This window comes from Lipophrys pholis (assembly GCF_963383615.2).
Source record: "Lipophrys pholis genome assembly, chromosome: 11".
In the NCBI taxonomy this organism is placed as follows: Eukaryota; Metazoa; Chordata; class Actinopteri; order Blenniiformes; family Blenniidae; genus Lipophrys; species Lipophrys pholis.
In genome coordinates, this window is record NC_137631.1 from 7,591,024 (window position 1) to 7,616,461 (window position 25,438).

The 25,438-nt window shown below is 43.8% G+C and overlaps 2 protein-coding genes across 2 annotated transcripts in view; both read right to left on the reverse strand.

Annotated features, from left to right (window-relative positions):
* Positions 1–245: 245 nt before the first annotated feature.
* Positions 246–17,610, reverse strand: sin3aa (SIN3 transcription regulator family member Aa). Its single transcript, XM_080476178.1, has 21 exons — positions 17,487–17,610; positions 14,730–14,946; positions 14,210–14,389; positions 12,445–12,551; positions 11,859–12,153; positions 11,528–11,776; positions 11,276–11,428; positions 10,936–11,088; positions 10,722–10,811; positions 10,143–10,261; positions 9,839–10,049; positions 9,522–9,638; positions 9,194–9,432; positions 8,811–8,994; positions 7,451–8,030; positions 6,977–7,146; positions 6,717–6,890; positions 4,885–4,977; positions 4,544–4,638; positions 4,213–4,405; positions 246–2,191 (listed from the first exon to the last, which is right to left on the reverse strand). The coding sequence occupies exons 2-21, from the start codon at positions 14,913–14,915 to the stop codon at positions 1,961–1,963; spliced, it is 3,819 nt and encodes a 1,272-aa protein (XP_080332304.1). The 5' UTR covers positions 14,916–14,946; positions 17,487–17,610; the 3' UTR covers positions 246–1,960.
* Positions 17,611–22,566: 4,956 nt separating this feature from the next.
* ptpn9a (protein tyrosine phosphatase non-receptor type 9a) overlaps positions 22,567–25,438 on the reverse strand; it is a 28,699-nt gene continuing 25,827 nt past the window's right edge. The window contains exon 13 of the mRNA XM_080475117.1: positions 22,567–25,205. Within this exon, the coding sequence (XP_080331243.1) occupies positions 25,015–25,205 (191 nt within the window). The 3' untranslated portion in view covers positions 22,567–25,014. The remainder of the gene's footprint in view (positions 25,206–25,438) is intronic.

Consider the following 25,438-nt stretch of genomic DNA (forward strand, 5'->3'; position numbering starts at 1 on the left):
CCCCCCCCCCCCCCCCCGAGGGGGACACAATAAAGTGTTTTGTGTCGTTGAAATGATGACCTGAGAGCCAACGGACAAAGAAGACAAATGAATCACTCGACTCCACGAAGAGCTCCATAGGCTACAAATGTTTTTATTATTACTTTAAATAATGTCTAAATAAAGGGACTAAAGACATGCTCATGTGACTTCTTCCTTTATCAAAAATATGGCGCGCGCGTGTGTGTGTGTGTGTAGTAGTGGAGGGAGGGAGGGAGGGAGGGAGGGAGGGAGGGAGGGAAGGAGGTGAGGGTTCGAAGTCTGCAGCAGAAATCTATCCAGAGAAGGGAAGTGGGTGAGGCTGTAGTGAAATCCATCCACCATCCACCATGGATGGAGTCGTGTGTCAAGAAGGGGAGGTGGGGGGTTGTGTGTGGTGGGCGCGGGGTGGGGTGGGGTGGGGGGGGCAGTGTTTCTTTACCCAACAAACCCAAATGTCACATTCAGAAAAGTCTCCCTATATAAAAACTGAAAGGCCTGGATACATTTCTAGTCCGCGCTCCCTCCCTCCAAATGGTTTTACTACAACAAATTAAAAAGGCAAACACATGAAGGGAACACAAAGGGGGCCAAAACAGCTATTTCTTTTTTTTTTTTTCTTCCTTTTTTTTTTTTTTTTATAATCAACTCCCTTTGGTAAAAACGGTAATAAATGGTCTTGCATTTGTCTTTTTCATATACATACTAATTTTAGCCATTTATCAGTAAAGTCCACAGTAAGCTTGGAAAGTATTACTAGCACAACAACACAGATCTGTCATAAAAAGTCTGAGACTATGTACAGTGTATTTACAGGAGCGGCTTTTGCGGACAGTCTTCCCAGAACGAGACGCGCACGGCTGCGGGTTTCTGTTTGCGTGTGTGTGTGTGTGTGTGTCTACAAGCTGGTGTATTGGCGGAGGGCATCTTAAAAAGGTTGACTCCCAGGGCGGCGAGGATTGTGTGTGTTAATAGAACTATATATAATATATATACACAACACATACACTGGAATACATGTCAGTATCTGACATTCACAAGCTATACAATTTTACAGTCTGAGACCAAACAGTGTTGTGAGGCTTTTTGCTTTTTACATTAGATCCAACAGTGTTTTCTTCTCGAAACCCGACAATACAGTTTGGGACTCAGGCACAGTTTCTAATGACGCTGCCATGGGTTTCGGGGTTAAAAAAAGGAAGTGTGACCCTCTTTCCGTCTAGTGAAGATCAATGATTGCGATTTGGCCGCAACGCAGGAATGTCTGAACCAGGTCTTATCGGACCCTCGCTGAGCTCCCTTCCCAAAACCTTCAACCAAAGCTCCTGCAACATTCCTCCCCCACCCCACCCCACCCCCCACCCCCACCCACTCCTAAAATAAGTGCACTTGTCCATCATATTGTTCTACAGAATAACACTGTCACAAAGGAATCCCTGCACGGTTCATCTCACCCTGATGGCTTCGGGCCAGATGCTTGGTGGAAAGCTGAACTCAAGCTGCGGTTGTTAGATAGTACAAAAAGCACCACTCTTTTTTTTTTTTTTCTAAACAGACTTGCCATGTGAGTCACCAAATCCTGTCGAGACTTGGGGGAGGAAAAAAGAAAAAAGAAAAAAAAAAAAAAGATAACAGACAACGGCTTGAGGAGGTTTGTGGCGTGGCTCTGATTGCTGGTAAGAGCTCAGGTCTGCGACCGGAACAAGACCATTCCTAAGTTTTGGCACCGAAAGGCCCTGCAAAAGAAATGGGGCCCAGCTAAAAACGCTGGTAAAAAATCTGTAATCCTGCCGCCCCGGGGCAACGTACAGGGTAGCTAGCTTAATTGTGCTCCCATGTCAGCCTTAAAAACACGTCTAACCCCAACCTCTCCTCCTGACCTGTTAAAGTTGAGACCAAACCCCCCCCCCCCCCCCCCCCAAGGAGTCCGTCCGTCTCCCTGCTACGGCGCCTTGCTGGGCGTGCCGTACTTCACGCGGTACTTGTTGATGTTCATGAAGTGGAGGATCTCGGGGTTGCGGCTGGTGGTGCAGGGCAGCAGGCCGTCGCGTCCCTCGCCCATCAGCCACTTGTTGGTCTCGCCGCTCATGTCGCGGTTGACGTGCTCTTTGACCCACGAATCCACCCAAGCCTGGAAGCGTTTGTGCAGCCGCGTGCTCACCCGCTCGTGAGACTGAAGGATGGCGAGGACAAACAAAAAGAAAAAAAAGAAAAAGAAAAGTGTCATCCAACTGATGCAGGGAGACACAGAGAGAACTTTTCCACAGAGGTGCAATTAAAAAGAACTTTAGTGTGATGTAGAGCGACCATCAGCGGCATGTTTGCATTCAAACGACTTTTACAAGCGGAATCAGCTAAACTGTGATATTTACCCTATCAAAGCAAAATGATCAAAGACAAATGAATATGTCGTTTTAACATCTGAAAATATTTTGTTCACTTCAAGAAACCGAAAAGTCGGAGCAAAACAATAAATCAAAATGTCTCATTGTAACAGCGGTGATCCAATGTGTCACGATCAAGAGACTAAACCTGGAGCTCCACACATGGGATGAGAGCCTACATGTTCCCTAAAGCTGCAAAAGAGAAATATTTCTCAACAGATGGGGGCTGGTCATACTGCAATATACAAGTATATCTATCCAATCAAACCTACATACACACACATCCAGTATATCTGAATGAGCCCTCGGGTCTTTCTGGTAAAAGCTATATTTTTGTTGTCTTTAGAATTACTATTATTACTTTTGTTGTGTTTTTTTTTTTATAATAAGCATTTCAAGCCCTGTTATCTGAAAAAAGTTTGCAAAATATTAGGTGCTTATAGATTGTTTTTTGAAAAACCAAGCAGCACATAGTTTTTTTTATGATGCGTGACATTAGGGATATTACACTACTGTGGTGAAACAAGGAAGTTAAACTTCATGACGCATAATGAAAACAGGAAAAATAGCTGGTCCATGTGTGTAATGCACAAACAACCAATGACCTGCGAGATGCAAAGCACTCATCACCACAAACCAATCCACATTTAATCAGACAATTGCAATTAAGTGCCATTTTTAAATGACAAAAATATATAGAAAAAGAAATGTTTCATGCATGTAGGAACTCTGAACTTGGAATTGATGCAAAAATCAAGCTGTATGAACTGTTTGTGCTAAATCTGAGAGATCGGCTTCACTTGACTTGACTTGCTGTGTCAATAATTACTTCTGAGTAAGAGATCGATTGAGGTCGACATGTTTGACCCACATCCAGCTTAAAGTTAAATAAAGTCATCAGTCTGGTGACTTTTTGTTGATTCATTGCTACAAAATGAGGTCTGGTCAAATCCAACATGCTGGGAAAAAATCTAAAAAGTAGCTTAATTACGGAGGAAAGCTGCAGATTAGGTCAATCCTGGGTATGGCTGAGGATAAGGGACAACACTGCCATCTTGTGGCAGCAAGTGGGAGGGAATCTTCCCGTTTGAGATTTTTTTCTCCTTTCAATAAATTTCAATAAATGGAAATCCAAGGATGGATAAACCTATTAGCCAAAAATGTCTCACTGTTCTTATTGCACAGAAAGAGTTAAGTATCGGTCACAAATATATGTAAAATTTTGGAACCTACAATACTGGACTCACTTTGTTGTTGCACTGAAACTAGTATAGAAAGAAGAAGTTGCTTTAAACCACTACAAGTTTAAATCTAATATTTTAACATAGCGAGTTTTAAAGCTTTAATGTTTTTTTGTTTTTTTTACTTTCAACTTGGGAGGCTTTTTGTTGTAAATCTGCATATAATCCATGGTGCAGCCCAGATTTACAATTTGTTTGTATTTACACCCACGACATCCAAATCTGAAAACATATTGTATCTCATATATTAGTGGTACAAAACGATGCACTTCTACCAACCGAGTTACTAATGTTTACTTCAGTCGACAAGGATTCGACACAAAGAGTCAAATGAGGTAAAACCGCAGTTTGGCAATTCTAGTGGACAGGCAGAGAATAGTTAAAAGACGAAAATAAAGTAGTGCTACTTCTTCTAACAAAAATATTAATATTATGTTATGTGTACACTGTTTGCCAAACCGAGGCAAACGCAACACTTGTTTTTCAAAGTGGCAGTAATACACAGGGCACATCAGCTAAATGGAGAACTGGAGCCGAGTGAGATTTCAGGTCTGAAGGCAGGAACATACCTGGTGAGCTCGCAGCAGGGCAGTGCGTCGATACATGTAATCCTCAGACTTGAAGACGTAGACCATCTTGTACGAGTTGAGCTTGAACATGCACTCCATCTTCTCCTTCTCCAGGGACTTCTTGCCCCCCTCACAGGCCTCCTTGTCCAGCTGCTCGCGGCCTTTCTGGTACTTCCTGATTCGCCTCAAGTTCCTGGTGCAGAAGTGCAGAGAAGCAGATTAGAGCAGCTTGAAAAAAAACCCCCAAAAAACAAAGTGATTATGGGTAATTGTTTCGTCAGTTGGACTTGTGCTGGAATGCGAAGCTTGGCGAGCAGATGGGACGACTCACCTGGGAAGAAAGACTGGCTTCTGGGCGAGGTGCTCCCTCAACTCGGGAGAGGTGGAGTCGGGGTTCAAGTAGCGTCCAACGTAGTCCGACCAGCGCTGCGAACGCAAAACGAAAGTTTAACGCAAAAAGGCAAATATTCAAACGGGATTACAACGCAAGCAGCTGGTCCTCACTGGCGTGAACAAGAACATGTGCTGCATATTAACACACAACATGAGGTTAAAGGTCACAACGTGAATCTGGAGAAAATAATGCTGCAATTAGCAGTTTCAAAACACTGCTAATGCTCAGCGCAGACACCTTAAATTAGACTGCTTTCAGGCTCATTAACAGTGTCTCACCTCTGCCTCCATGGGCTCGTCTGAGTTCTCCTCCTCGGTGTCGAGCAGCTCCACCGTCAGCTGCACATGCCCTCGGTTTCTCAAGAACATCACCTGGGAAAGCGACAAAACAACAAGTGTGAGAGTGAAATTAATTACAACGTGTGAGCCATTGAAAGTTCAGCACCTGAGCTGCTGGCGCAGGTTTTGAATGAAAGTCTCATGACTCTTCTCCTGTAAACGTTCAGAGTCTCACAGATAAAATGGGGAAGAAAGAAATCCTCTGAATTAGATTTGAAACACCAGCAGAGTGAGATGGCACGAACAACATGAAGGGTCTGGAACATCACTCAAACAAAACAATGCCACAATCTGTAGCAACTTTAGGTCCATATCCTTACGGTAAATCCAGGGCAGCTTCAAGTAAAAACACCGTTCATTTTCAAAGCGGCTGCATGCAGCGTGCCATATTAACATCAACACTGTATATGCAGCCAGTGGCATTTCTAAATGTAAATACTTGCTGAGGCAAGATTTTATTTCAGGTCTAGTGACACCACTAATTACCAAAGAAAAGTGGGTGCACAACTTTTTAGCCACGACATTATGACAACCGCACAGGCACCGGTCCCGTGGAAAAAGTTGAGCGCTGAAGAGAGCCGATCAACCACAAAAAAAAGAAGGTTTTTTTCTAACGAGGTCAGGAATCGAACCTGGGTCAACCGCTTGCATGACAGGATTTCTACCACTAGTCTATGAGCAAATTGATGTACTCTCAGTGAGTTAATGTACATATAAGATAATTAAAAAAGTTTTGTCACCGTGTCACTCAGTTTACAACCAGTTACCTCCATTTTCTCCTCTAAAGTAAGAGTTTAAACACCAGTAAATAAACAACCCAATTCATTTGGACTTTTAACCGTTTGCTCCAGCCGTGCATAAGCTTACATTTGTGACGACTTGCCCCATCAAGCAGCGGATACTTGCTCCAGCCAATCAGCTCTGAGCTGCCAAATGACGTTGTTATTGGGGCTTCGGGCTTCAAGCCCCACTAGGCTTAAAAACCCTGTGATCTGAATGAATGGAGCCTGAGGACTTACATTTTTATTGCATGCAATTCACACTGCACTGTCAGAGAGGGGGAGTCCCACTCATGGAACCATCGGTGTGGATCAGGAGGAAACACAGCCAATAACCAGGAAATAAAATCCTCACACAAAATCATATGCCATTTAGGAGGAAGCTCTATTCACAGACAAGAAAATATATAATCTTAAAGAATTAACAACATACGTTGCATGCAGTCCTTTCCGGTGACACCAGGTGGGGCTCTGCCCCCACCCACCCCTTATGACCAGTCGCCCCTATATGCAGCTCTGCTGCAGTGTTATTTTGGACTTTCATTGTTGTGAATTCCAAGAGGCAACTAGAAGCAGCACCACACAATTTGGTTTCTTCTTGTTTTGGCCCAAGTATTTTGGAAACATATTGCTGGTTTCCGATTCAAAATGGGCATGCAAACAAAAACAAACCTATACATTGAGTTGAAATTTCAAACAACATCCCAGATTATTAGGGGAATTATGCTGGCATGAATGCATGCAGAGTCTTGTGATGTTGTGATCAACTGGTGCAACCCGGTTTTTCCAACTGAATGAGTTTGGAATTCCCGACCTAAGAATGATGTCAGAGGCAACTGGAAATCATCCCTTAATATATTTCAGCTGGAAAAAGCAAAGAATGGAATTTAAACTTTCCCCGGGTGCTTCAATGAACTCGCTTACACATTTCCAAAACTACAAAAGCATTAACTCTAACAATTATTAATATCTCTAAAGCCACGACATGTTTACCTTGAAGCAGTTCTCATCGGACATGAGCTGCTCTGCTTTCCTCTGGTAGATTCCCTCTGTGGAACTCCTGGAAGACTGTGTGGACATGGCTCCTCCGCTGGCCCCGTTCAGGCTCTCCGCCAGGTACAGGTCTGTTACCTGCACGCAGATCTCGTCACTCACGATGTGTTGGAGCTGGAGGGAAGAAGGAGGGCGTTGGTGACTTACTGCTGCTTAAAGAAACAAAGCACCAGCTTACGAATCTGCAGTCGGGATCTTACCTGCCGGACGATACTTTGAATGAGCTTGTCCATGGTGAAGGCGGTGTAAGCGTGAATAGTGAACATTTCCCTCAGCGAGTCCTCGTATTGAGAAGCCTCCATATTACCATCCAGCAAGTTCTTAACCATCTCCAAGAAGGCAGAGTAGTAATCTTCCACCTCGATGTCCACTGGAGAGAACAAACAACGTTGAAACATTTGGTGGGGAGGCAGGACCTGGACGATAGCTTCAGGGGTGGTGGGGGGGTGGGGGGTGCGGTGGCAGAAAGTAAAAGGTTACAGCCAGATGTCATACAAGAAATGAGCATCTCATTAAATTATAAATAAAGCTGTGGCACAAAAGTACAACAAGGTTTTTTTGCAATTGCCTGTGGATCCACACCACTGTCAGTATTGTTATCTGATATGATGTAAGCTCTTGAAAACAGCAAAAGTAAAGTCAAACGGGGAAGAAAATAATTGGCTGATACTCACTCGGCTCCTTCAGTCTCAGCTGGATGGCCGGATTGTCGTTCTTCTCCTTCTTGAGTCCGAGCACCTCCCTCTCCCAGTCTCGTTCTCGCACATCCTCTTCGATCTGCCGCTCCGCCTGCCCGTACAGCCGAAGCAGGCGCGAGCACAGCGTCTGGTGCAGCCGCAGGAAGATGTACCAGTTGTTATTGACGTAGAAGAGGTTGTAGGCGTCGTCGCAGCTGCGCAGCTTCTGCGCCGCCGTGTTGCTGAACAGCAGCTTAGACTTGGAGGGGCTCCCGCTGCCGGGGACGCCGTTGTGCTTCTTGGAGGCGCCTTCCTCCAGGTCCAGCTCCTCCTCCTCTTCCTCCTCCTCCTCAACGTCCGAGAGCTCGCCCCGCTGGGAGAAGAGCATGTCGGGGATGAAGTGGTAGATGATCTGTTTGATCTTGTACTTGTCCTCCTTCTGAATGCTGGTCTGCCGCTTCACGTGGTGGATGATGAGCGCCGCGGCGTCCTCCAGGATCTGGCTGTCCTCGTAAGCCAGCGTCATGTGGGGGCCCGTGAGCGGGTTGGCATTCTCCTCAGAGGCCTGCTCCTGGCGCTGTAAAGAGGAACAGGTTCATTGATGTGCAGAACTATTGAAGTGCAGCTCACCATCAAACAGCCCCTTCAGGTCACTGATTTATCTCAAAGTGCAGCGGTAACTGTAAAATTCTGCAAATGGTCAAATAAGGTCAACATTGGAGACTCGGAGAATGTCAATTTGTGTCTGCACATGGTCAAGTAAAGTATCACATGGAATATTTTGACAGTAGACCTGTAAATCTGGAAAAAGATTATTTGGATGGTTCCTCTTTTACCACATTTTCTTCCCTACTAGTGTTTGACTTGACTCAAATATATCGGATATATAAAGCAGACACTGAAAAGAAAATCTGCCGGAGCTAAAATGGGAAAAATATGTCATAACATCTCATCTAAGAAACGACCACAATCTTATTTTTATTTTTTTTTACATATTCTTCTCTCTAATTATTGCATTTGCTTGTCTTTATTGTTGCTTTAATCTTCAGAAAAGGCGATAATTAAAGGCATTCTCATTTCAACATTTTGCTCCCTTCGTAACCCCTCTAAAACAAAGATAAAATAAGTATTTGTGAGGAGTTGTTGTCCCCCGCCAAACATTAAAAAGCAGCATGTTTGGCAGCAGGGGGCGCTCCACAGGAGACAGTGGAGAGTCTGGGTAAACAAAAGAACTTTACACCTAAAAATATTGGTCAGGTTGTGGTTAAGTCTTGAAACAACTGAAGAACTTGATACGAACATCCAAATTTAAAAAGATTACAATGACAACTAAGACGTGGGGGACCTTAAAGAGTACCTCATCGTAAATGCTTTCGATTTCATTCAGCAGGGACTTGGATCGGAGCACTTTGGTGTCGTTCTGTTTGAAGTTGATGCCCTGGTGGTCGAGAGACTTGAGGTAATACTTCTCGTTCTGCTCCCTCCAGATCTTGTTGAAGCCTCGCTGGGCTTCCCGCCACTCATCCTCCTTCGTCTTTAACCTGTTTCAGAAAAGCCGGTGAAGTCAGGTGATGTTTAATGACTTTCTTCTGCAACTTAGACGAGTTCGTTCTGGATTTTGCAAGTTCTCCCTGCATGCGCTTTGGGATTTCCCCCCTGTTCTTCAGTTACCTCCCACAATCCAAAAACATAAATTTGAGGACAATTGGTGACACAAAAAAAAACAATTCAGAGTTTTACCTTTTTAACACGATGGGTACAGAAACGGCAGGATTCTTCTTCAGGCCATCGAGGATGTCGGGGGCTTTGTCTCCATATATCCTCTGGATGGCTTTGCGGTGAATGACCTCTGAGGACCCCCCCAGCGTGTTGTCCAAGCGGAACTTGGCCTGCTCCTCAGCAGACATGCGGGACAGCTTCCGCTGTACTGACTCCAGGACTCGGATTGTGGCCAGGTTGGTCTCCAGCACGACATCCAACTGTGGTAAAATTATTATTATTATTTTTTTTTTTTTTAAATGACATTTTCCTAGCTCCAGACTGTTATATCTATATCTGTTTCTCTTACCTCAAATCTCTCATCCTCACACCTGTAGATATGCTCTTCGTACTGAGTCTTCTTGGAGCTGACAAACGTGGAGTCTTCAGACCAGGACGGGAAGGAGACCCAGGTGTCATTTAAGACCTGGAGGATTCAGGAATGAAAAATGAGCCACACTGAAGCTGTGCACCTTTTATGCAACACTGCTCCCAACAACCAACAACAACAACAAAAAAAAAAAACAGTGGATGAGATGTTGAGAGTACAACAAATTCTTCATGCTGCGCAGTTTGTGAAGGAAAGCTCATATTTTTCTGCACGCTTGAGGTCATTTCGTCTCTCACCTCTTTACAGAGTGGAGTTCTTCCCGTGCACTTGGGCTGCTGGTAGCTTTTTGGCAGCGCTCTGTAGCTGGAGCCTAGTCTCTTACAGGAAGCATAGTCGATCTCCATGGCGATGCCCTCGGTGGCCCGCTCCTTGGGGTACGTTTCAATGTGGGACATTTCGCGATATCCCACAAAGTTTTTGAACCAGTTGAACAGTTCGGGGAATTTTCTATACGATACAGTCAAAGCAGATAAAGAAAATGAAACACAGTTTTATCTGCAGAAAGACTCCCGCTCATGAGCGGCGGCTGAAGCAACTCACCCTAAAAAGGGCAGCACCAACTGCACCAGCTCAGCCCTGGAGATCACCTCCTGGTTAAAGATGACCAGGCAGCGCAGGAAGTTGTCATAGGCCTCTGCACTTCGCAAGGCTTTGCGTACCTACAATAAATGTAACAATTAAAATATAAAAGGACAGCAATACATTAAGACAATTCAGATTGCTGTTGGATTAATGTTTCATTGCACCTGTTACAGTAAATACCTGGAATCAGTTAAACTGGGTCTAACTGAGTTTTATCTTTATCGTATAGAAATGTCTCAATTCTGTCAGTAGTTACTTTATGAATTATGTTCATGCACTTTTAACCCAACTGATTTAAGATTAAGCCTCTCCATACGCATAATTAGTTTATCTTTCAATACAGTTGTGTTTATTTGTAATGAAGACTTGACAACATCTGTTCTTTTGACAATAGTTGGATAAAACTTTTTCAGAAGTACCTCATTCATTACTTTGCATGTAACATTTAGGAAATGTAGCCATGTTAACATCGTGCAGGAATACTGACCGCAAGCCTTTAAAAAAAAAAAAGAAAGAAAGAGGAAGATATTAACTCACCTTATCAAAGAACAGAGCTTCTGTGCCGACCCCATGCTTGCTGGCCTCTGCCACCGAGGAATCTTTCAAATTCAACAACTTCGGCTTCTTCTGTAACATTACCGCAACAGCAACAAAGACACACAGGTACAATAATTACACCACCAGCTGGAGGACTTCACAGACCTAAATGAAAGGACAGCCAGGACTGGTAACTTCGGTTATATGTGTGTACCTTGATGGGAGGCGTTCCTGGGGTGGGATGGCGGCGGATCTGACAGCCGTTCTGATTGGGCCTCTGTTTGTTGTTGAGCTGCAGCTTTTTGGCAGTGCCACCGTGGTCATTTCGTACGGACTCAGCCTTCTCGGCTGTGGTCTTATTCAACAGCTGCAGAAGTAGGTGCAGAAAACGGAGTCAGGTAAGTAGAAACATACAGAACAAATACTGTTAAAACTGCATCGACAACACAACTGAGTAGATCACTAGTTATATCCAGTTACGCTACACATTTCTGGTAGTTTGAGAGGCTGGTTCCGGTGGGAAAACTTAGTGATTGTTTTGAGTCTATTCTCACCACCGAGCTGTTGGCATCGGGGAGAAACTGCCCAAACTCTGAGAGCAGGTCCTCTTGGTTCTTGAAGAGCCGTGCCACCTGAGCATACACCTCCTGCTCCGTCAGGGCTGGTGTGTAGTTGCCTCCAGCCTCCTTAGCATTACGCTGCTCCTTCTGCAGAGGACAAACATATGCATACATATGATCACTTGTTAATTATTTTCCAGACAGCACTGAAGTAACACTGTGCACGCTTCCATTTGCGGCGCTGACCTGGTACGTGTGGAGGATCTCCAGGAAGGCTTTGTAGATGTCAGGCTGGCCTTGGAAGCGGTTCTTGATCTTGTTGACGTAGTTGATGGCGTGGTTGAACTCCACGGGCTGGTTGTTCTGCATGGGTGGCCCCGTGGAGTTCCCGCTGAGGGGCGGGTGGAGTTGCATGGGCGGGGAGCGGGGGGAGGGGTACGTGGGGATGGACGGATTGCTCTGGCTGCTTGGCGTCAATGCCTGAGGCTGAAGAGGCTGAAAGGTTTGAGAGTTCATTTAAATACATTGAACTCAAAACAATCCATCAGTGAGCTCCCACTCCACACTCGCTTCTTACCTTGCTCATTTTAGCAGGGGTGGGCTGGGTGGGAGGAGGCGGGACGCTGGTGGTTGCAGCAGTGGGGGCCGGGGGCAGATGTGGGGTAGGCGGTCCCGTTATGGGGATGTTCTGCACCGAAATGCCATGCGGGGTGATATGGTGGATCTGACCCGGCGTCGTCACGTTGACAAGATCATTGGTCTGGACCTCGATCTTGTATCCCGGAGGCAAAAAAGTGTTAAACCCCATGATGAGGTCAGGATGACCTTTGAAGAGCTGCGACACTCTGCTGATGACCCCCGGAGTGTCAATACTGGAAACAACAACAGGGAGAAGGTAACTCATTTAAAGCAGCAAACGTTTCACTCAACTCGGAGAAGCCACAGAAAACAAGTCCCGAAGAATCATTCTGATTAACTAACATCAGGTGTCCTGAGAGGGTTTGTAGTTTAAAGTTCATACTTCAGCTCTTGCAGGCAATAACACACAAGCTACAAATACAGTGTAAATAAGTGTACAGCATAAATCGCTGGAGAGAAAAATGTGAACCAAAATGGATAATGTGCACACTTGGAAATACAAAGTCTGAGTAAAACTGGCTCACCTTTGGGACTTGAACTCTTTCATTATATCTAAAAAGTCGTTGTAGACCTGAGGCTGGTTTCCAAACTGCAGTTTCACTTGATCCAAGTAGGACAAAGCATCTTCCACCTTGGGGACAAAGATTTCAGAAGTCAATATAATTTAACAATCTGCTCACTTTGTGCAGCTGTGTTCTTATTGAGGTTTTAAAAAGCATCCTGACCGGGAGACAAAACAAGCAGGAGCGAGTCTGCTACCTCAATAAACTTCACAATTCCCCCATGTGTTTTCATAGTAAATTATCTGCATGGCTATTTATACTGACAGCTAATTTTGATGAGACGTGCAAAAATAATGAAAATGTGATCACCCAGAAGCGATTTAACAAAGCTTCTAGTATCCACAGCAGCTCTTCCACGATTAAACCCATCAAACAGAACCACAACAAGGTGAAAAAACTTCAAAAAACTGTCCCTTTGAACACATTTAAAACCATTCCCTGGAACCTAAAAACAGCAGCGGAGTAAAAACATTCAAACTAGGCAGCAGTGAGGTTGAAACTGGATTTCAAAAAAAAAAAAGCAAAGCGAAACCCAGCTATAGTGAGTATTTAAAGTCATCCACCTGCTGGATGCCCCGCCTACTTTTCCTCTCACTAAATAAGAGTGGCAGTTTCAAAATAAAAGTGATAAAATAATACAATAACTAAATGAATATTAAAACAATTCAAAAATTACTTTGAACAGCCAACCCAAATTTAAGTGTAGTTTTACACTGAACCAAGGTAGGGCTGTAAAATATATAAAAGCAGCCCAATGTACAGGTAGTCACATTTAAACTGAAAGAAACATGGCATAATGACTTTTCACTGAATTCTGCAATAGCTGTAATAATTGTTGAATCTTAGCTTAACTTTTTCAAGTTTTATAAAAATATGATGTTAAAAATGTTCCAAGTATTTTGCACTATAACAAATATAAAGCATTCAGAGTTGTGATTATTTTGGAATCATTAATCCAACTCATTCTAGCTCAAATTGGGCTTTATGTGGCTCATGAGCTGGAATGAGTTCGACATTCCTGATCTAAGTTGTTTAACGAAACTAATCTGAATTCAGTCACAACCCTACTTAACTGTGAAGAAAGACCCATATGATGTTTCTCCCCAAAACTTGTAAGAACATGTGTAGATCAATTCCTTTTACTTCCAGATAATTGTTTATGAATTTCCCATGTTTCATCCACCCATCCAACTTCTGTTTACATCCAGTTCAAGGTAGCAGGGCACCGGAGCCAATCACAGCTGATTATGGGCGAGAGAGATGGGAGAACATGCAAACTCTACACAAAAAATCTCAGTCAGTATTTGAATCCAGGCCATCTTGATGTGAGGCGAGAGAGCTAACCACCGCACCACTGTGCCCAATATTACTGATAATATTAACACCTCTGCAATTTCTGTTAGGAAAGAGAAAAAAAAAATAATCCCATTGCATCATATTAATTGCAGTGCGCCAATTTGTTGGCTGTCACTGTGTGGCATAACAGCACGGCCTTATCTGTGTACAGCAGGGATCATAACTGAAGAAAAACAATGTGTTTGAAATCTGTGTTTTGACATGTGACAATTTCTCAAACACATACATGTTCGAGAAAGATTAAAATAATCTATATTTGAGGGGGAAAAGTGCAAGTAATCATGTTTTTGAGGACTTAAACAACAAAAATAGCCTGGAATAAATTGATAAAATCTTAGGATTCCAAGTTCTCCAATGAGTGCTAACAAACCTTAAGCCTCTGAAACTGTTGGCCCTGTGCGGAGGCCTGAGGAGCAGCAGTGTGACCATGGCCGGGCATCACCGAGGGCCCGTGGGACTGAACTGCTGGGGCGTGGTGGTGGGACCCGCCATGGACGGCCTGGCTGGGGGTGTGACCATGCCCGCCACTGTTCTGGGCGACCGTGGGGACCTGGAAAAGCAGAGAGAAGCATCATTAAGATGGCAGCTAACAGCAAAAATTCTAGTTGAAAAGTGATCTGACAGCTGGCACTGTGACCTTGTCATAAAAAGAGGAATTGCCGTATAAAATGAGTGCACAGCAATCCATCTTCATACAAAGTAGGATATGCTGATACAGGCAAAAACTTAATTCATTCATTGTAGCTGACAGGCAGCAACTACGAGGGGTGAGAGTGAAAAGCTGAGTTGGAGAACAAAGTGAATACGCACAGCTGACTTTTAACTCTTTACCATCCAGTGCTTTCAAACACACCTGAAGTGAATGAACAGTGTGGGTGAACAGGGTGTACCTGGTATCCTTGTGGGACGGAGTACTGGACGCCTGCTGTGGGCTGCATGTTATCCGAGACGGCCTCATACACAGCGGGTGCTGGAGCCGGGGCCAGGACGCGATGCTGGAAAGCCTCAGCGTTGCCAGCGAGGCGCCGCTGCTGGGACGCAAAAACCGTTTCCTGATCCTCCAGACGACGCTTCATTATGAACTCATTCTCGTGAGAGCTGTGAGACCTGCAAACAGAGAGCAACATATGGGGGTCATTCGACACTGTGGCAGACCTCCGTCAAAACGTATCCAGATCAATTAATCCTGCCTCTCGATTTCATGCAGTAATTTGTCCAAGAACATATGGCAATAATTCTTTACAACTTCTGCTGTTAATTTATGGATACATACAGTGCCAGCTTGCCACTTTTGTTGTTTGGCTGATCCAGAACAACAGTCCCTGTCTACGGCGCTGATAAAACATCCAAAGCTTTTAGCAGCACAGGGAAGCCAAAGAGTTAACCGAGGTCCTCCACTCAGGACCTTGATGATTTATTGTCAAGGGATCGCGCATGTCAGTTTTATTACATGTGATATTTTGAGTGAAGTCTTTTTTCTGAGCACCCCTGTGGACTGGATTCAGGTGTCTGATTACATTTTTTATTTGAACCTCACCCACAATGTCAAGCCCTGAACTGTACATAAAACAGATGTGCCTTCAGACTGAGCAGTGCACACGCACGGAGAGAATTACTAACGAGGTGTGGATGACATAAAAAATAAAATAAAAATTTAATTGATTAAAAAATGTTCACAAAATCCTCCATTTAATTGAGCGCAAATACAAGAAAAAGTTTATTACAACCATCAAACTGGGTGGATGCATTTAGGGGCCATGTCATGAACCTTGTAGAAAGGGAAAAAATATAAAAATTTGGGTCTGTGGTGGCCTAGAAGTTAGAAAAGCAGACTTGGGATTTGGAGCTCACGGGCTTGATTCCCACAGTGGACAGGTCCCCACTGTGGCTCTCTGAGCATGACCCTTGACCCGGAATGCGGCTGTGCCTCATCATAGACATAGGATGGGTAAATGTGGAAACAGCAGCTTCTGTACATTAGGTTGTAAGTGTACCAAATGTAGGAGAAGTAAAATGATTTCACATATATAGCACTTTCCCACTGCTTGAACAATCCACAAAGTGCTTTAAACTGTTCACATTGAAGCTCCAATGGAGGCGACTGCCTTGCACGACACTCAATCCATCCATCAGGAGCAGTTTGGGGTTCAGTGTCTTGTGCAAGGACACTTCAACACAGGGATGTTGGGACTCAAACCTACAACATTCCAGTTGAGAGACTTCACTCTACCAACCGAGCCAATTGGCAAAACAAATTGTGGGGAAACTGTGCACCTTGTGTGTATTTATGCCACTTTGACTGATTATTGTCTTTCTTTGGATTGAAAGAATTTACTTTGCTGTACTCTCTATATATATTTATACTCCCGGACTGTTCGACTGAAAGCAAGTGATCTGTTCTTTTCTTTTTCTCTATTTCTAAACCTTGAACCCCACCGATGCATCCACAAAGTTTTGAAAGTCTTTCCTGGTAGAAAGTGAGTTGTCTCCCCTTACACTCCCCTTTCTGCTCATGTGGAAATGTTGTATTAGTGCAAATGAAAAAAAAACAACTAAAGAACAAGACTCGGAGTCAGACCATCCATGTGAAGCTGACTTTAGTGTCGATATAGATGCAATGCCTGGCTGCACAGGGTGCTACTGTTTCCCTCTGATTGTAATTGCAATGCCCTCACTGCAGAGGATCTGTGAATGTATAAAACTCGCAGGCTCCGCGCGCAGCCAATCAGACGCCGCCGCTCTACGTCAGCGGTGCAACAAACAGGTGCTGTGAGAACGTGGGAGCTCGCCTACCATTCACAACTTCCTCGAGACGGAGGCAGCAACGGCTCCGCGTGAAATGAACACATAAAAGCTAAGACCCCCCCCCCCCCCACACACACACGCACACAAAAAAACAAAACAACAACAACAAAAAAAACAAATTACATCTCAAAGCCTGAAAGTGACACAATGCCAAACTGCACTGCCCGTGTGTTACTAACGCCTCCTCCACTGACACCGGAGCTCCACCGAGCAGCAAAACCCCGCTCCGAAACAGCCCGCGGAGAACCAGGCCAGGGTATTTATAGACCCGCCGTCCATGCCCGGTGCAGTAACGTTATAGGCGCCTCCGGGCGGACGCGGCTATGTCCGCCGCATGCTAAAGAGCCGAAGACAGCGACTCGACATACCGTCTGTGGCCTAGCAACAGAAGCACCGACCTCGAGTTACAGCACGACGCCTCCCCCCCACCGCCCGCCATTTGGAGCGTGGCGCAGGACTCCGGCTGAACACTCTCCATTCCAACCAGGTGAGCGCGGAAAGTGGCGGGACGGCACGCCGCCCCACTGCCCTCCATGCACGGAGCATTTCGCCGTGTTTATTTTAATAACTTCGCCCGGAACTTGTTTTGTCGAGCTGCCAGTTAGCTTGCGAGCTAATGTAAACAACATGGGCAGCCCGACCCCGAGCAGCGTCCGGGGCTGGAAGGGAGCATTCGCAGCGACCCATTGACCGTCGGGAACCGTATTACCGAAACACCTTTTACGCTCGGTTCGTCGGTGCTCTCTAATGGGAGAAGGGACGCGGACCCCCCTGTTTAGTTTACTCCACTGCTAACCGTAGTTAGCCACGTTAGCTCGCTGAATGAATCCAGCTGAACTCACCCCTCTACCAAATAGCCAGCAGAAGTTCGCAGATGATTTGATAATCCGTTATTCGTGGGCTGACCGCTACACTTCCGATTGCAAAGGGCTCCAAAGCGATGTTGGTCTGGGTATCAACTTATCTGTAGAAAGTGAATTAAAATAAACAATTTAACGGCTACAAAGTGAAAATCTACCAGAGAGAGGAAAACAATCTCCGATCGGGTAGCTGTATAGGGAGGTGGGGTTTTTGAAGATAGCTCCGCCCCCGGAGAGACACTATTGGTGGGTTTGCGCGGAGGTTTCGCTAAAGGGCGGGGCGAGAGATCTGATTGCACATTCCAGGTGTCAATCAAGAGTTTATCGCGCAGTTGCCAAGCACGCCCAGTTTGACTTGACTTAGAGCGCCACAATGCTGAGCTGGGTCTCCAGCCCGCATCATGTGCAGGAGGTTGAACAGCAAAGTTCAACATTCTCCTGCCGTTTTGTCAAAGTCAATGTTCAATATTGATGGACACTATCTTTTTTTTTTTTTTTTTTTTTGCAGACTCCACAAAATAGCTTTGAGTCCGCAATATTTTCCTCTTGTGTTTATTTCATGATTGTTTTATTCATTCGCAAGTAATGTCTAAACGTTTTGGGAATTACTTAGCACAGAATGTTTTCCATGTTTGTCTTCAAGGGATTTGCATTTTATAGCTATCCTGCAGGTTGGGGTGAGTGTAAGCAAAACAACAAGGTATACAAGTTTTAAGTATGGTAATGATGTAGTAGTGCATTCTGATCACAATACTATGTTGTATGTCTGTTCTTATCAAGTTTATTGAATAAATAGTATCCACTTGCAAAATGTAAACCACACCTTTGTTGTTTTTTGATGTTATGCATTCATGGCGGCAAAAATTTGCTCTACATGCACTACAGGTAATAGTTGTGTAAATATCAGCTCGGCATCTGGGTTTCTGTAAAAACAACAAATAGAAACTAACATTTTGAAATAGGATAAAATATGCAACAACAGACTACATATCAAATCCCAAACTTCAAGTTATCCACATAGTAAATCTGCCTCTTTGCATTTATGTAGAGTTCTGCATGTATATAAAGATTAAGCTTATAGTAACTCCTATAGTGACCATGTAAAAACATAACAGAAACTACAGGACTTGTACCTACAATGCAAAGTGTAAGATACTACCAACCAGAACCGGATACTATACTTTTAATTTTATGTAAGCACGGTTTGCAAAAGAAATTGCATGACAGAAGGTAGTTTATAGTCATTTGATTAAAGTCAAATGTAAGCACGCTGTTAGGTTGATTAGAAAAAAGTTTGGGGAAGCCTTTTTGCTGTGTTTCTTCACAGAGGACAGCTTTGTAATGTAGCATAGTTGCATATCCATTTTTACATAACAGTTCATACTTATTTCCATTAAGTTGATTTGCCAAGCAGGCTGAAACATTCACACTTTCTCATTAATGGAATGACTGTGAATGTCTGTGTATAAAGTTTGGTTTCATATTTACTGAACTTCTATCCATGTCAAGAGAAGTGACCTGTCCTGCACTCATGTGGTGCACATTCCAAAACACTGTCCTTAAAGTTTAGTTTGTGGTTTTATCAATATATTCTTCAACATGTTTAAGACTCGGCAGATTCTCATTCGAGATTGAGCGAGTACTCTGTCATTCCACCATGAATCCCCCCAATTGGACGGATTGAGCTCCATCCACATCATTAGGCGCTTCCTGGGTTTTGGTGACACGTGACTCGGTGGGCTGGACCCTGCTTTTGCACTGGTGTCCCCGCCCCCTTGGATGTGTTAAGGACGACACAGCAGCCAATCATCCTGCAGAATCGCCATTACAAATCCCCAAAAGGTGGAACTTCCAAAATAAACCATCGCCCACGACAGGCGGAGCTGCAACACCAGCCCGGGATTCCTCCTTCCAGCCCAGGCAGGGAGGACTCAGCAGCGACCGTAGGCTGCACCACACACACACACACATGAATACACACTCACGGTGTTCCACGATCCTGACTGGTTTCCCCCTACACGATTGCATGCATATTCATAAAAGCTGATCGAAAACAGCGTTTGACCAAACGACGCCCCCGGTTTTTATTCCACTAAAGAGCCAATAAAAGCAAAGTCAAGTTTCGCGCATAAAAGCATTGCAACACAACGCACTGCGGGCTGAGGAGACACCCCCTTCTCTCCAAGCGGAGCTCGGAGGATCACCTCGCCCCCTTTGCACAGTGCGTCGGTCGACGCAGGCTTGCAGACTCCAAACAAAAGAGTCCGCGGCACTAAAACGGATCATCCGGCCACCGCCGCGCCGGCGGACGCGGGGAGAGAGCGGCCTGCAGGCGGGGGAAGGAGCGAGGAAGATTCTGCCGAGGCTTCTGGAGCCCGATCCGGCTGCCCTTACTAAACAATGCCAAAGTCAAACCAAACGGGAACTACGGCCGTGTGGAAACATCGGAGCCACGCCATTCTCTCCGCCTCTCGCTCCACCACCCCGTACAAATAAACAACAAAAAACCAAAACACCCCACAACAGCCACATTTCGCCTCCAAACAGGGAGGACGACCGCGGGCTTCCCACACAAATCATATTCTTTGTTTACTTGAACAGTCGGGAGTAAAATGTCTAACCTGCCTCACCACAACAACTCCCTCCCCCTACAGATACATTTGCAAACAAGCGCTACGCGCTCAACACAACGCTGCAGACCAAATGTTCCCACTTGCAAGACAGCGGGATGCCTCCGATCAGCGCCGCACAGCCCGGGGAGACTGTTTACCAGCCGACATGATGACATCCTGCAGAATTTTTCCCCCCCTCATCTACCACGTTATGTTTCTGCCTATTTACGAGCATAAAAAAGCCCCGCTCCAATTCATGAAAGCGCACACAAAAGGCGCGACTAAGCACAAAGCGCGCTCCGATTCATTTCTCACCACCGCCCGCTTATTCTAGCAGCAATACTCTTTATATTATATAGTTTAAACAGCTGTTACATACCCAGGAAAAAGACTCCTTACTCCGGATTCGTGTTTGTAACAAAATAGTTGGAGACGCCCCCCTCCGCTGGCATTGGCGCACACCGCCGTCAACGTCACTTTATTTTAAATATGACCCGCTAAAACCAAGGCAGCTCCTCCGAAACAGCCCCGTCTGCATCAGATAAAGCCTCAAGTGCTGGATGCCATCTCCTCCCCACATCTCTGCACTCTGGGAAATTTATGGGGGACAGTTCTGGGGGAGTAATCAGATTTCATCCTGTCCGCTGTAGTCCAGATGCAAATGTGCAAATGAAATAGATAAAAAAAACAACCTTAAAATCCAATAAGGCTCCAGCCATTTTATTTTTTCGATACAAGTGTGCAATTTAATGCGATCCAATATGAATGCCACATTAAATAAAAGCAATATTCAGGTATAACTTTAGGTGTGTGTGGCACAAGCCCTGGCCCTGATAGAACTTTTAAACAGCTTCCCACTGTGGCCTCAACTATGTCAGATCGAGACTCTTCTCAAGCTCCAGCCCTTCACTGGGTTTATTAAAAACATGTCTCTGTATTGTATGATCATCTAGGGAAGTATAGCATCAATCGATCAAAGAGGAGAATAGTTTGAAGTGCACACTGAACATCGGCTGGAAATTAGCCCAAAGTAATACCAAAGTATTGGCTATAATAACACAGTAATGTGTCCATGAAGTAATCATACCACTGCCTAAACAATGCCAATCAAAGTATTTTACCTTCTTGTAAAATACAGTATAAGTTAATCCTCAACATATTATATTTTAAATGCGTTGAACTATTGAAATGCTTTTTGCATTGGAGAGGCAAAGAGTCATTAATTGTCATGAACAGAAGCAAATATATATATATACTGTGTGTATATATATATATATATATATATATATATATACCCAGTATATACTGTATAAGAATCGGTAGTAGTCGGGGTAGTTTAAGAGTCGAGGTGACAGGAAATCATTGAGTATAGCAGTACCAGATCATCAGTGAATCTATGGCTGAAATAAAATGTTTTACAGTAACTTTTATAATCAAAAACCATATTTTGACCACCTTTCTTCAGAAATGATATTCTGCATCAGGTCTGATGAAATTTGAGGCCTGCTAATTTAATACTTGTTCGCAACATAATTATTAGACCCATTTGTAACTCCACCCCTCATTTATTCTTGTATTTGGTCATTCTTAATGTCTAGAAAAGAGAGACGACCAACTTAAATGCAAATGTTAAGGACTTTCTTGGTTAAAATGCTTTAAAAATATATTTTTCAGGAGCATAACAGGTTGAAAAAACAATCTTAAAGTAATATGAATTTCAGCATCGTGAGGCACCATTGAGTGTTTATTGTGTGCAGTCTGCCAACAGTTTGGTTTTCTGAATTCTAACAATTTGACAGCTTTGATAATCAGCGGTCATCTCAAGTCATGTTGGGTTGAAGGCCACTGAGCTGTCAGAGTGATTCAATACTCCAGTATGTGGTGCAGAGTGGTGTTATGAGGCTTGAGGTATTGCGTCTAGTCGATGTGCTTGTCAGCTTCAGCAAAATGGGATTATGTTTTTGAAACAATAACTCTAGCTTTCGGAAGAAAAAAAAAAAGACATTTCATGAATGTCCTTGTCACTCTTCAATGTTAAGTAAAAGTTCTTCATATGTATGTTTTCCATCAAAATATGCTGAAAATGAAGATTTTCTTGGTGTTGGTTTCTATCGATAGTTGATGGGAGAACGCTGCCTTCCTGTCACTCTCTGTTGACCTCTGGTCAGGTAATACTGTAGGAGATGTCCTACAATGGTCCTGGTGAAAAACTGCTTTCAGCTATTGGAAATGAAGTTCAGGGCAGCGACATTAAACCAAAGTAAAACTTCAGATCTTAAAACCAAATATATACAAACTACCCTCAGTTTATAGAAAAACGACGTGTAAGTTAAAAACACATGTATTGTAATGGAATGAGATGTAATTTCTGCCACCATGTATGGCTGAATTTGGATTTTCTTTAAGAAATCTGTACGCTCTCCCAAATCAGACAACTTTGACAAAAGGTTCACAATGAAGTAGTTTGTATTTGATACAGTATAGCTTGAATCAATAGTCATACGAATGATAAAGTAATAGGTTATAACAAGAACAAATATAAAATTAATGTAGATAACTGCATAATTCTGGGTAATCGTAAGAAAACAGTTGTTGAATATAATAGAAAAATAAAATAGAGCACATTTCGTGTCCACCATTGAAAGGAAAAATAATTTTAAATCAGATTACATGAGGATGGCAGACTTAAAAACGCTTTGCCACAAGCAAATTCAATATGAATTTTGTAGTAAAGCAGACATTTTTTTTTTTTTTAACCTGACAACAACATAACGTAATGCATGACACACAGACGCAGTTTTTGTACATGTACTCTAGAGTAATGGCAAGATACTGGGTCCAGATGAAAGCACGGGTAACAATCCACAGTCTATAGAGCTTAACCACAATGAAAATATCCCTAAATGTCTGACAGCCCAAGGACTTTATAGGGTGTAGGCACAGATTTGTGCTTATTTATTCAACTATTCCATCACCAATTTCTGATTTCCGTGTGAAACCTTCTTCGATACGTCCAAATAAAACTCTATGCAGAGGGTTACAGCAAATGCCATTAGGTTTTATATGCACCACTTAATTTACAATAACAAGTTATCCCAGCATCACACGAAGACCTACAGAATAACATGTACGTTGCATTTATCCTCCCATCCTAACGCCACAATGACTAATCTCGGAGCACATTGGGAACAAGTTATTTCAAAGTGCTAAGGCGTGATTTGTTTAAAAAAAGAAAAAAAGAAAAAGTATTGCACTACTCATGAGGTCTTAACTGATCAAGTGGCAAAGTCACTGCAGCACGAACCGGTGAGGATGTGTGCACAAGATGTGGGTTTGGGGATCTTAGAAATGCTCTCCCATGACCACTTTAACAAGATGGCACGTCTGACAGACATCACTGTCATTATGTAGGTGAAACAGAAAGCGTTGGCTATAGGTGGACTCATTGAGAGATACAATAAAGGCAAATCAGGCGTCAGATGGCATCTCAGTTTGGATGTGTTTTAACCGGCAGAGCTGAATGCATCACAAAGGAAAAGGGGGTTGGTTGTTTGCAACAAAAGGTGAAACTAGCTTGTACCGTCTAAAAATGTACTATGGTGGATGCAGCATTTACGAGACAAAGGAGAACACAACTACCCAGTTTAAAATTGCTCAATAGTGACGACAAGGGCAGAAATTCCATGTCAATGTTCCAAAAATTCCACCAATAATATATCTGGATGGCACAATTCTCTTTTTCCCCAAGGAGGGAGATTGGCTGAGACACGCCGCCACCACATGATTACTGCGTTTGAGTAAAGATCAAACTTCCTGTTTGCAACATTCTTGGTTCTGGTTGAAATGAACGTTTAATACCTCAGTGAAAACAGCGAGAACATTTTGTGGATTGGGTGAATTAGTTAAAGTAAGAATACAGGAGAATTTGTCCAAGAAATTGCAATGCAAGTTATCAGATTTGTTTTCGCTGTTTACGTCTGTCATGGTTTAAAACAAACGCAAAGAAATCAGCCATCAGTGGAAAATATTTGACCGACATTAATTCAGGTGTAACACAGTGCTTTTGCTTCCGAGTGGAAAAGTTGCTGACAAGGCGCTACAGAGCATTTGCATGAAGGGAATCGTAATGCAAACAAATTCATTTTCAAATATCTGTAGAATGTATTATACTTAGCATAAATAGATAGATTTGTTGGTAAGTCCTGCATCATCAGTGTTATTGGTCTGGATCCATGTTATGGACTAAGGGATTTCAGGAAAAAAAAAAAATGGAAGTTATTTTTTATTTTTAGACAAATGATGCAAATGATGTTGGCGGTCCAAACAAAACAAAACCAAAAAAACAAACAAACATGGACTCTTATTTTACCAGGATACACTTGGTTGCACTTCAGCAGCAGCAGACAATCAAGCTTTTATTAGACTGTGGTGGTCATAAGTTTGAGAAAGGATATTTATTTTAGCTGCAGACCAACTTATGTTGGGGGGAGAAGTGTTCCTTGAAGGGGCCACCAGTGACTAATAAATAAATGGAAAAGGCGAAACAACCTTACTTCTCTTCACCCAATGTGCCACCACGCACGCACGCACGCTACAACACCAGTTGTTGGCAGATGCTTCACTCTGCCACGTATTTGTGAAGATATGTTCAGCAAAAGAAAAAACAAAACATCACATTGTCGACTGCCCAACATGTAATCACATTAAAATGTCATGTCAACAATCAAGGCCTTCCATTGTTACTGTCCTGTGTTGGCCTGCCCGAGAGGAATGGCAGAGTTTCGATTAGACGGGCACTGCGAGGAGGTTTCTTCTTCTGGGATAATTGGTCGCGCAAGATGGCTTGGGACGAACACATCCGCGGTGGAGGTCCGAAGCTCGTTGGACTGGTCGGGAGCTCACTGGTTGGCTGGGAGCAGGCCCTGTCTCTGGGCGTGCTCCAAAATGGCATTGTAGCAGAAGTAGTATTGGTCGGGGGTTTGGATGCTGAAGGCCCTCTGTGTTCTCATGCGCCGCACCGTCTGACACACGTTGAGTGAACCGACGTCCTGTAGCTGGGACAGACAGATGTCCAGCGCGCAGAACGTACCTGTCAACAACAAGGCAAATCATAAATCACTTGGGGGGGAGGGGAACGTAGCGATTGCACGAGTTTTCAGCTCCATGAAACCCTCATAGTTGTCCTTACAGGCAGGAGTCTCTCTTATCAAATATTTTAGCAGGAATAAATTGGATTCACTCTTTTTGTTCTCCCACTTGAAAGCCTTGCCGCTGAAAGTCAGTGCATGAAATGATAAACAGCATCCACTGTAGTGGCTGATG

Bases quoted from the DNA above. Each gene is read 5' to 3' on its own strand.
- sin3aa (XM_080476178.1), bottom strand. From the start codon at position 14,915: ATGAAGCGTCGTCTGGAGGATCAGGAAACGGTTTTTGCGTCCCAGCAG. The intron at 11,429-11,527 runs GTCAGCGCCGCA...TGTCCTCTGCAG, and splicing joins AGATCCTCCACACGTACCAG to AAGGAGCAGCGTAATGCTAA. The intron at 8,031-8,810 runs GTACTCTTTAAG...TCCTCTTTACAG, and splicing joins TCGAAAGCATTTACGATGAG to CGCCAGGAGCAGGCCTCTGA.